We start from the raw sequence: 12,803 nt of genomic DNA, 5'->3' as shown, positions 1-12,803 counted from the left end.
GGGATTGATTTTACATGGTGGTCAAATCTGGAATCTAATCAATTTTTTTTTTTTACTCAAAACAGAAATGGTGACAGAAATAGTATGAGAGGAGTGTCTGGGAATGAACCCACTTTAGTTTAAACATGAAACAGGGGTGCTTCATTCTGTGAAATGGATTAAGGGATTTGCGTTGTTGAGTTTTCTCATTGCTGGTTCAGATGATGATGTTGGAGCTTTATTTCACCACCTGCTCATCAAGCTCTTCTTCTTCAGTCCAGCTCAGACAGCTCATTTTCTGCTATGAACACACAGACTAACATGAAGAACTAGACAGATAATCTAATCATTCACAACTAAAACAAACAAAAACACACAAAAAAACACCCGACATACAATCATTTGTTATTTAGCCTTTATTAAATAATAATAACATTAAAAAAGAAATTTTTCTGTACAAAGTCTACAAACAACAGTTTGAGTTATCTGGCCAGTGCCGTATGTGTGTATTTGTTTTTGTGTGTGTGTGTGTGTGTGTGTGTGTGTTTACATGTCTTATTTTGTTTGTGTATCTGCGTGTGTGTATCAAGACATAAGCGGTAATACTTTCCGGACTCCCAGATTGATAGCATTGAAGTCAATCAATCTGCAGTTGACCCAATCTGCATGATTGGTTTAACTGTGCATGTTACTGTTTTCTCACTGATCATCACTGTATGAGTGTGAGAGAAAAAGAGAGAAAGAGCGATAGAGAGACATAACAAGAGAGCTCCAAGGCACTTGGAAAACAGTCCAATGAGAATGCAGCTCCATGGACAGAAAACCCTCCATCTGTCTCTCTTTCTCTCACCGTCGTTTCTTCCCTCCATCTCTCCTTCTCTGGCCATTTCTTTGACACCTTTATATAATTATCTTCTTCATTTCAGGGACAGATGAGAGAGAAAGAAGAGAGAATGGTAACTCTGGGCAAAAAAAAATCAATACATGTGGTATTTTTGACTCCACCCTTTTCCTTCCTTCCATTCTTTCCCTTTTCATTTCACACCCCCAGAGGACAACAGCTTGACCTGGATATTTGACAGATTCAAAATATAACAAAACTGACTTTCTGGAATTGACCTTTAGCCACTGCAGCCAGGCAGAAGGAGAAAGAAAAAAAAAAGAGCAGAGAGAGCATAGTCTGGTCCCACCATTTCATATTTTTATAAGATTTCTGCAAGAGTCACTGACCTCCCCTCTGAACATGCCATTTATTTTATTGGGTTTTTTTCTCTTTGTGGTCAGTTTTTCTCTTTGTTTCTCTCACCATCTGCCATCCTGCTAACTCTTTTGTGTTCAAATTGTTCATCTCATTAGCTGTTTGCCCCTTCAAGCAATCACAAGAGTATTTTATTACACATGTGTGATTGTTCATGATAAGAAGTCAAATATTGCTTGAATCAGATGTAAATACTGCCAGCAATTAATACGGCAACTGTCTGCTGATGTTTCACAAGCACTATGACAGTCGTCTATAATTTCCATTCAAAGCAGATCATTTAGAAAAAATGGAATTCGATGTTTTTGGTATTTGACTGTAATCTATAGAAATAGTTTAATATCCACAAGTAATTGTCGATAAATCATATTACAAAGCCATGTAGGTATGTTTTAAAATAATTTAAAAATAAATCATTTGGGGAGTTATTAAAGATACCCTGTGCTGCTTTTCTTTGCTGTTTTCTCTTACAAAGTAATGTTTACATTCAGCTTGTGTCCTTTTCCATAAAAGAAGCCAATTTTTTTTACTAAGTCCATGTTAGCGTCTTCGCTAACTAACAGTTTTCTTGAACGTGAGATTAAAACCCAATGGGAACCATCCTGTTAAACAATCGCTCTGTGGTGCTGTTAGTGGTCCAGAAATACACAGGGTGCCTTTAATATTCCACCAAAATGCTTTCCATGATGTCACATGGATGTACTTCCAGGGTGAAGCAACTGCGCGGCGCGAACACAAATACATATGTAGCCTGAAATGTTTGCATCGAAAGATTAAGAGGTCAAGATGTTTTACTTCTCCTGCACGTAAACATAATAAACATATTTTCCCATCCTCTCTTTCTTCCTGTCTCTTAATCTTCTTTGTGTGTGTGTGCGTGTGTGTGTGTGTGTGTGTGTGTGTCTCCTCCTGTCAGTCTCTCCAGCAGCACTGGCCCTTCTTGATGGCTGTCCTCCGATACAGCGTATACTGTAGTTAGCTTAAGGCTCAGTTGTGTGTCCAAGAAAGTCGATGTATGATTTCTGTTCTTCATCTTTAGATATTCTACCTCTTTCCATTTTGGAGCATCCTTCATTCGGAGGGGTTGATGATGCAAAGAGCAGTGAATAAAAGGCAGGCTGATTTTTCCCTCTCAGTCCATCACCTGGCCTCTTTTAACACTTGTTCAGACCCCTGAACACATACACAGCTCTTTGGCAATCCATAGGTTGCAATAAAAAAATCACTGACATTTTGTTCACACAGTGTCTGTCCATCATTTGGGCATCGTACAGTCTGAAAAGCAAAAAAATATAGATATATAACAAAGACAAACCCTAGAATATTCAATCTAAAGCACGACTCCATAACAGCATGTTAGATTCAGATAAACTTCTGTTTTCCTGTCTTCCATTTTCCTTTATCGTCTCTCTACTCTGATAATCTGAAATGGAAAAAAAAAGTCAAAATAGAAAAGGACTAAAGTAACATTTAAGACCGTAAAGTCCATCACAACGCTAAAGAAAGTCTAAAAATGGCGTAAGAGCTCTACGGGGCAGCGATGAACTGAAGCTGTCTTTTCTATACCTTTTCTCAAACTGACACAAGTCTAAAACAAAACAAAAATATTCACCATTACTCTTCTATGCCACTTGTTTCACGAAGGGCAGACCGAGGGCAGACGAAGGAGCAAGTGAGCTCCGTTATGACAACGCTAACAGACATCTGAAACTCACAAAACTCATATCTAAAACTTTTCAGAAACATAACAAAGAAAAGGTCCATTTTCATCCTGTTTTCCTTCTTCGCCTTTAGAAATCTAGATTCTTTTGAGTGGATACTTCTATAGGGAGGGATAGGCATTCACTTGATATGTGTTGATTTCAGTCAAAAGTACCCACGCTGAAGGATCCGCCGGTGCTGAAGTGAACAGTCAGAAGCTGCAACATTTCGATTTCTGCATGCGTTCTCTATTGGCCACATTTAAATTCAAGCTAATGAGGACAAATGCCCTGTAAAGTACCAGTCATGGGCACATGCTCATGAATTTCTCTTCATTAAAAAATGCCATTACCAACTAAAAAAAAAAATCCCAAGACTTTGCTGTCATTTGTGGTCCAAATGCCCAGATTTTCCTAGGGGCTGTAGCCCATCTGATCCTGTAGCTTCATCCCAGGGCTGGTGGGTTATGTACGATAAACTATCATTCATACTCATTCCTTCATTCATTCACAGGCTTTTAGCATCAAGCAGGTTGTCTCCTGCAGGCAGAGGAGATTCGGTATTGTAGGTACAGGAGACTGGGGTGAGGTGCTCACCCAGCTCAGGCCTTGTAGCATTTCTAGGAGATCGAGTTCTCAATTTCCCACAGATAATGGGGTTGAATTTCACCCCATCAGACATCAGAGCAGGAACCACATAGCGCACACTAAGGATTTAAATAACAGATAGTGCTTCATTTTGTCCAAAAATGAGAATAAATTTACTTTTGGAGGGGAACCATAGGACATTTCGTTCTCTCCTTCATGCCTCCGAGCAGCACCTCTGCTGGTTTATCTTCACTTTATGTTTAATCCCATCGTAGAGCTCAAAGTTGTAGTTCTCCAGCGTTGTGGAGGAACGTGACGAAAGGCCGCTGTAGGAGCATGTGCAGTAGAGGAGCAGTCCTGCACAAACAGCGCCCAGCAAGACGCCCAGAGAGCTCATCACGATGATGGTGAGGAGGATGGGATCCAGCGTGTACAACCAGGCGTTGTCTTTATCCTTCTCTGACACAAGGGTGACAGAGGGGGGGTTCACACCAGAGGAAGAGGGGGTGGAAAAGGAGGACGGCCATCCGGGAAAGATGTAATCTGCAGAGAAAAAGGGAAATAATTCAAATTCTGAATGTAATTATTAAGCTAACAAACAACAACTGGTGTACATTGACTTTTACATAAGAAGCAATTAGCAGGTGTTTGATGCCTTCTGGAGTTATGAAAAATAAATATTATTCTGTATATCGCGTTATGAACTTATTGTGTAGCACCGGCGGTCATAGAGATATGAAAGTTCCCATGCTTATGAACACAACCAGAATGTATGTAATAGATGGATGACGATAAACCTTGAAAACGCAGTCATGTATTTTATTTAATGTGAGTCTGTCTAAGTTTAGTTGAGCATGTGTTCTTACATAGGCCAACTGTGAATGTTACAAAGAAGGACAAGTACCAGTGGAATGGAGACATTAAGTCAGAAATGACTCAATAATGTCACCAGCACAGAAATATCTAAGAGCCGCAACAGAACAACTATTTCAGGTCTGCAGCAAAACCCTTGAGTCTAGTGAAGGAAAGTAAAGGTGAGCTTTATTTCTTTTATTCAACGTTCTTCTGACTAGATGCAGAGGACCTCATTCTGGTTACAGGGGCCTCAGCTAATACTGATATAATGACATGAAATTACTGTCCAGGTGCTCTCTGGTTTGTTTGTGTGTGTGTGTGTGTGTGTGTGTGTGTGTGTGTGTGTGTGTGTGTGTGTGTGTGTGTGTGTGTGTGTGTGTGTGTGTGTGTGTTGCGAAAGTGGGGAAGTGTGGGCATCTAACAAACACATGCAATCATGCAAATCTACATAATGAATTTATACACATGAACAAGGCAAGTAGTGGTTTAATACATAAACACAAACACACACGCACAAACACACTCACCGGAATGCACAGAGGGAAGTAGTAAACAGGCAGTAAACAGACTTGTTACAAAAAGGCTGAGCACTCTTCTTGTACATGTCAAGGGGCTGAGGGGAAACAAGGATGTGCGCGCGCACACACACACGCACATGCACACACGCACACGCACACACACACAGACACAGGAAGTAATCCATGATTGTAGCAGGCAGATGTTTTCTAGGTGCCCAGGAGGAAGCTGTCTGTCTCACTTTGTCTGCCACGAATATGAAAGAGAAGAGGACACACACTCGCACACTCACGTGCATCATACACACACATACACTTTTAAACACTCTTTTTTTCTGTTCTGTCTGCGTACACACACATGCACATACACACAGTTTAGAGACTGTGTGTCATTGCAGCCACAGGCTTTCTCTCTGGAACCACAAATAAAAGGAAGAGCCACAAGCATGCCTCTGCTCAAGAGCCATTTCACTGTTCTTAAGGTAAAACAGCTGGTATGGCTTCAGGCTTCAAGAGAACAGGAGTAGAGAGGAGAGAAGAGGTTTTCAAAAAAACATTTATTTTCACTACCTACTCAATTTAAATCAACTAAAACAAAAAGAAACCCATCACAAAACAACAATATCAAAATACCACTATAATCAAAAATTAATATCCTAATTCATCTTCCCCCACAGAACATAAACTGCTCCAACACCCGAGGTCCCCAGGTATGGTTGAAAGTCAACAAACTGTCTTTCACTTTGTGATTAGAGTATTCCACCCTTAGTCTAGTTTACACCAATCCCACCAGCACAGGTAAGACCAGTGCTCCCAGCACCATGAGTCCAGTTCCTACGTGTAATCTAGATGGCCAGCTTGGCAGCAGTGGACAAAAAAAAATAACAAAACAGTAACAGACGTATTTCTAGCAGAACATTTGGGTCCAAAAATGAACAAATCATAAAAGAAATCCTCCTCCAAACCTCCAAACCATCTTTTAATGAAGTCAAACAGTCCCACCAGCCAGGGACACTGAAGCCTGCAGAAGGTATACCCCCCCCCCTCCCCCAGCTCAGGATCAAGGTGTGATCTATATCTGTGGCTATAGCCACTGAAGGTCTGCTTCGGGGAAGAGCCTGGGCCAAAAAACTCAGCCCACCTCGACTCCCTAACGTGCCCACAAGACTGCAATCAGTCTCTACAGGGACAGACGCGCCCAAATAACCCGGAGGGAACTCACACAGACACGGGGATCTCCGATTAGCTCCTCACAGAGCGAGACTCGAACCGGGAACCGCCTTACTGTGCAGCTGTGTGGCAACACCGCTTTCTAACAGCTGATGGGAGAGGGGATGGGAGTGGAGGGGATGGGATGGGTGTCGGGGGAAGGGAAGGGGAGAGCCTCACCTCCATCGATGGATGGTTTGTGGTTGAAAACAGGATCTTTTCCAAAATCCATAGGCCTGGGATCTGTTTAAAAGAGAGAACAACAGCATTAATCCTTCCAGCCAGTCTACAACATGCTGAGATAACATCACCCCGTTTCTTATACCGATCTACAAGCTACATTTGTAGATCGGTATCAAAGCACACAAACAGCTCAATAGAGTCAGAGATTTGTTTAAACTTTCTCAAGAGATCAGCAAGCAGATCTCCCATAAACCCTTTTGATCGGTGCTCAGGCCATTCAGGGACAATAACATAGCAGCTGCTAAACATTTCACCGAGTCTACCTGCAAAAAGGTAGCAGGTTTCATTATGTGATAAGCATCTTTTCTTTCTTTTCATTTGCTTTGAAATGAAACATAGATTTAAGATTGAAAGGGAATGGTAGTGAGAAAGAGATGGAATAAAAAGACACACAGTGCTTTACTAGAAAAATATTGCTTTTATTACGTTCACATTCCCTGCAATATATTTGCTTTTTATTCCAAGACCACAAAATTGAACAAGCTAAAATATCACATCATATTTCTGAGGCAGGCTGAAGTACAAGGCTTTGTAGGGTTTGGGAGCTCAATTCTGCTTCAATTCAGTTTAATTCAAGGAAATTGATATTACAATCCTCAGAACAAAAATAATGCAATATCTGGCCAGCTGATAATCATTTATTGCTCTGGCAATGGAACCCAAAACACATTATGAAGTAAAACTAATAGATATTCAAAAGACAAGAGGTGAAAAACTAATTTGGTAGATATGAAAAAGATATAGAACCTCATTTCCTCAGTTGGATAAGGTCATTTTTCTATAAGATCAATTTTAACATTCAGATTACACCTTTAAAAATTATCATAACTTAGAATACTCTGTTGGTAAGTAATAGTAGGTAAGAAATGAATACCTTAAAATGAGAAAAGCTCTTGAGGAAGTTGATGTCCTAATGGATCAAATATGACATGATTTTGTTGCAGTGATGTCATCACATTTGAAAAGTTGAGAATTGACCTAAAACTGACTACCAAACCCATTTTCAGAGTAAGCAAAACACATTTTTCATAAAAATACAACAGCAACAAACAAATATTATCTTAAATTGGGTGCATTCATTCTCAAATGTTTGTTTGAAAATGTCAAAAAGACAAAGTCTAGGCTTTTTTTCACAGAGGCAGAGAAAGTGCACAGTAAATATAATAGCAAAGGGGCCAAAGTTAGGGATGAATGTTTAAGAGTTTATCACCGCAAGACTGATTTTATCCAGTTTAACTGGATCGAAACCAGTACCACTTTGAAGTGGTTTGAGTTCATCCCTCACTGTGGCAAAGAAATAGAACAAAATCTTTTTGCTTTATTCTAATAAAAAAATTGAACTTCAACATCATTCCTTAATTTGATAGAAATTACATCATCAAATTTGAATTTCCAATACGACATGTGGTTGTACTTTACAACTGCATATTATTGGAGTGAAATACTAAAACAAAACAAAACAAAAAAAACATCTATCCCTCTTAAGCTTGGAGAAACCATAGCAATAGAAACATGGCTTGAAAGATGTCAAAACCATCCTGTAAAATAAAAAAAAAGCCAAATTTGACTGATCCCAGAGGTCACACCACAAATGAAAATATTTTCTGCAGGTCAGACTGAAATGTAAAACTATATTTCCTATTTTGTGTCCTGATTGTGTAAATGTACGATCTCATCTCAAGGATCTAAAACCTTTCTCACGGTCAACTAAAATCACCACAGGCCTTGACAAAATATTAAATCACTTACAGACTGACTGAAAAGAAAGGTGAAAAAATAATGTGTAGACACTCTTTGGACTGTGGTTGAACACTTTCTAATGATCCAAGCTTAAAGCCCCTATAGGCAAGGATCCTAAAAAGAAGAATCATGTGGATCTGAAAGGACATTAAAACTCCCCATAGCCTCATTTTATCTCCACTGTCCAATTAGTGTAGGAGAGGAATAAAAACGGGGCTTTTATACAGGCAAAGGCATGGATGCCTCTTTGGCACCATATGCTGTTCCACTGGGGGCCGCAGGACGTGTTAGAGTATTATTTCTGCAGGAGGAGGAGGCAGAATGTAAAAAAAAAAAAAAAAAAAAAAAAAAACTGGAGATGGCCTGAAGCCTGGAAGTGCCTACTGCAGGGTTTTATGAATGCAATCAGCTCCATTAACTAATTAGAAATATTAAATCCCTTCCAAGTGCTCTGTGATGGAAATGGGAGAGGTGAGGGGAGATTGATTTAAAAGCACTGCGTGACGAGGTGCCAGCACATTTTACAAATCTTGCAAAAACTTTGATAGAGCGAGAATGAAAGACAAAAGTGTGCTGAAAGCACAGCATCAATACAAACATGTATCACTTCTCTTTTTGGATTTTCAGACCCACATTGACCTCATTCACATAATGTGTAAATCATGCACAAATCGATCGAAGTGGAAGTGAGCGAGTATGGATAAGCAAGCTCAGAAACTGCTTGTTGACTACAGCACATTTTTCAAGACAAATTTCATTAAATATGTCAATATCAACATATTAAATATGCATGAAATGCTGATATAAATAATTGAATTACAAGGAATTTAATTTCTTCAGTAACTTATATCTGTTTTGTTCGACAGTGTGTATAATAGTGTACATGCTGCTCTTAAAATATGTCTATCACACAGTCTTTCTTTTCACCTGACTTGGAGTTTGAAACAACCTGCCTCAGTTCTTTCCCTCCTTCAACCAAAACGCTAACCTGCCTCCCTGTCAGTCCTCCTCTCAAGAAAAAAAGTCAAGTCTTTAGAAAGTCTAGAGAAGGGGGATTTTTTTTTTATTTTTTATTTTTACTTCTTTCATCTTTGTCCATCTCTGGAAACGTTGTTTGGAGGGAAAGGGGCCTGGCTTAATGGGCCCCTCCTCACAGAGATTTCCTTCAATTTTTGCTTCTCATTTGACCTTCTGTGATTTTTAATGAGAGGATTTCTGATGAAGGGGTGCAATAGAATAGGAACAAGAAGTTTTTGTTTATATTAAAAAAAATGTTGGGGGCTTTGAACTGTGAACACAATAATGTAGAGTTGTACACAACAAAAGTGGTGAGCTGCACCAAATTTAAATCTCATCTACTTAAAGTAATGCCAAGCTAACTTTTCATGCTTTTTACATCTGTATAACTTTTAAATTACATGTTAACTTGCTTCAATTTAAACATTCACTTTCACTGAATGGTTTCAACTTCAGAATTTGCTATCAGATAAAAGTCAAGAAAAGTTGTTAAGATCATCTCAGTGAATACAAATGACATGATGCTGCCCGAAAGCAACAGCTTTTTGAGTAAAAAAATAAACAAACATGTAACTATACATCAGAAGCACAGGCCAACTGTGATGTGAAAACTATGGTATTTGGTTAAAAAGCAATACATTAATGAACATATTCTCTATATCAAGATTCACAGTAAATCATCAATGGCCAGCGTCTTAAATAAATGATTGTTAAGCAGCAGAAAAGTGCTAATGTTATGTCAGCATTTCAAAATAAAATGTAGCACAACTTCAAAAGTGCAACATGTCACCATCTGAAATTAATGCAAATAAAACAAACGTATGATTAAGGAAACACCAACAAGGCTGTGTGAGTGTGTCTGACAGTAGTACTGCACTGGAATCAGCCTTTTTTCCCTATTGTTTTTTTTTTTAAGTCACGGTGAAAGAATATTCAGATGAGCACAGCAGTGATCCTGGATCAGCCGTCTTCTAAAAGGCTTCATAAGTAAGACACTTTTTTTCACAGCATATTTGGTCTCACCTGTCAAAAAGCTAAATCAATCTTCAGTTTCCCGAAGTTTTACACAAAAAATTCTGTCAAATATGACAAGAAAATATTCAACTGCTTTAAACGTTGCACAAACTCCAAACAAAGTAAATCTGCAGCGTCAGGATACAAATTATATCTGGATTTCTTCTGTCAATCCAATCTAAAGTGTGCAAGTCATACAAAGATGTTTATTTAGACACAGGCAATGCATTGAGTCCATTCATACAATAATTTGACACTGAGGCAGTACCTCAATCACAAACTGAAGAGTCAACAGATTTAAAGCACACGTTAAAGAAAAAGAAAGAAAGAAAAGGCATGTCAGGATGTAAGAAAAAAATGCAGTGAAACATTTCCAAATGTCCGTGCATACATGTTTATTTCTAGGTTTGCAGCATCCAGTGTAAGCTGTCTCATCCTGTCATGTAAACCCGACGGAGAAAAAACAGCGCAGTGCTGATCCCTCGCCAGTTCGCAGACCAAAACAACAGTCACAGTGGATGTGTAACTGTCTGAATGTCATGGCTGGCCGGGCGGCGCTAATTCTTCCTGCACCTCTTCCTTTTTTTTGTTCTTTATCTTCCTCTGTCACTCTCAGCCTCTCAAAGTGGACAAGTAAACATCAGTTTCATTTAGACCCAAAGTAAGAGCACAATGCAGAAAACATTGTGACTTCTATTTGCCTCTACCTAGGTGTAAATCCCTCCTGTGGGACTGGGTATTTGGAGGCAGGCAGCGTCTGAGCTGCAAACCAGAGCAAAGCTGACTTATAGATGTGGAAAATGTGTTGTAAGAACACTAAAATTACGCGGGTTTAGTCCACAGTCTGTTAGGCTTCTGACCAGCGTCAGCGTTGCATTGGTAGAGGATTCTGAAAGTTTCACTTTAATGATGCTATCCAGCCCTCACCGGCCATCAGAATTGCAGTTCTCTCATCTGAAGTTAATGTCAGAGCTTCGATTCCAACCAACAAGTAAAGGCACATCCTGACTGGATGATCACATCAGCCATCAGAACACAGTCTTCCACGTTGACCCATCACAAATGTCAATGTGCAAATGGCTATTTATCACTTATTTCAGGCGTTTTTACATCGGTTGAACAGTTCACTTGAACAAAGCAATCAATTACACCCCATCTTTTTCACCACTGGTTATCATAGCTGCCGTCTTTATCCATTCTGATGGTAAGCATGGGATCGAGGTTCTGCCCAGCACCTGTGTACAGGTGGTTTTGGTTGGGGCTGTGGATCAGATTATAGCTGAGGTTTTGGCTCTGGTAGCAGTTTTGGAGACCTTGCTGATTTGGATGCTGGCTGCTGTGGTACATCACTGAATGATGATGACTGCCGCTGGTCTTCTTGGATGCCCAGTGGTACCGACGGCAGCATATTATCACCACCACCGTTACAGTGACCAACAGCAAGAGGGCACCACCTCCCGCTAACACATAGTACCAGTAGGCCGGGATAGGCTGCACCGCCACTGTGTCTACTGTGGGCTCCATCCCAGACATGGCACCCCCTGGAGGGCAGGAGGACACATTACTGGTTGGCAGTATGAAAATGGGAGGCAAGCATGCAGATTGCATTGGAGTACTGTTGATTATCTAATTTAAGCATTCCCAATCCCCTCCCTATGAAATTTAGTGTCAATTCATGGCATAGCAACCTTAACCAGGCATTGCAGGTCTGTCAAGCTTTGAATTTTTCCACATGCTGACTTGTGTTTGTGTGTAGCAGGGGTAATACTAAGTACTTTTAGCCCTATCCATTTTTAAGAATGCAAAAACAAATATACAATCTGAGGATTGTGTTGGTTTTCTCTGTGAACTTGAGCATACCTAAACTTGAAGAGCTTTCTACAGACACTTCTTCAAAGGAATGGCTATTTAAAAGTAAACTACTTTGTTTGAATTCAAGCAATAGGCTTTCTTATCATGTCCTAAATATAATTCTAAAATTATCTGCACAGTCCATGAACTACTGATACAGATTTTATCAGAATCAAACAGTCTGAGTTGTCTTTAATCTTAACATCATATCAGGTAGATGATATGATGTTATGGCTTTCAAATGCAGGTGTAAGAACACCCCCCTTCCCCTTGGAAGAAGTCCTACTTTAAAAAGAGTAAACATCAAAAACGCAATCAGGAATACAATTTTCAATCAGTTAATCAAGAAAATGTTCCTAGTAACAGATACAATTTGCTGTTTTCACTAGCAAAGCACACATTGTGTTCAATCTGACATCAATGTGCATAGATGCCATTTTGAGAGAGGAAATCATGACAGGGCTAATAAGAGTAACAAAGGGGTTGCAAATGGTCAATTACTGCAGCAGAGCAATGAAATGATTGTGCTCTGCTGGTATCAATGACTGTCAGCTTCTGGATTTATCTCACTTTTATCAATATTTAGACAGATGTTGATTCACGTGTGCTTTGGTTGAGCTGGGTTCACACAGTATTTTTGGTTGATGCAAATATTACAAGCATTGGCCACCCATTGACACGCATAGGCACATGCCATGTGTTAAGAATCAGTCAGGGAATGCAAAGCCTTGATTGTGCAGGTTCGGTGTTGGGAAGATTACGTGGCTGTATTTGGTAGTATTCAGCTGCTTTTATCAGGGAAAGATCACATTGAAGGGTAGTCGAGTGGCAAGA

At 39.7% G+C, this 12,803-nt stretch overlaps 1 protein-coding gene across 3 annotated transcripts in view; it reads right to left on the bottom strand.

Moving 5' to 3' along the window:
* Window positions 1-388: 388 nt before the first annotated feature.
* The window catches only part of LOC137604848 (neuropilin-2-like), an 80,280-nt gene continuing 67,865 nt past the window's right edge, over window positions 389-12,803 (bottom strand). The window contains exons 17-19 of one of the 3 annotated variants that reach the window (XM_068329005.1): window positions 6,285-6,347; window positions 3,703-4,068; window positions 389-2,512 (exon numbers count right to left, since the gene is read on the bottom strand). In XM_068329005.1, coding sequence (XP_068185106.1) covers window positions 3,740-4,068; window positions 6,285-6,347 — 392 coding nt within the window. In that variant the 3' untranslated portion in view covers window positions 389-2,512; window positions 3,703-3,739. Of the gene's footprint in view, window positions 4,069-6,284; window positions 6,348-6,758; window positions 11,660-12,803 lie in introns of those variants that run through there. The other 2 variants (XM_068329004.1, XM_068329006.1) reach the window with 2 other exon arrangements.

The sequence above is a fragment of the Antennarius striatus genome, chromosome 12 (assembly GCF_040054535.1).
Source record: "Antennarius striatus isolate MH-2024 chromosome 12, ASM4005453v1, whole genome shotgun sequence".
NCBI lineage: Eukaryota > Metazoa > Chordata > Actinopteri > Lophiiformes > Antennariidae > Antennarius > Antennarius striatus.
The sequence above is the reverse complement of the archived record's forward strand: the minus strand, read 5'-3'. Positions and strand labels throughout refer to the sequence as shown.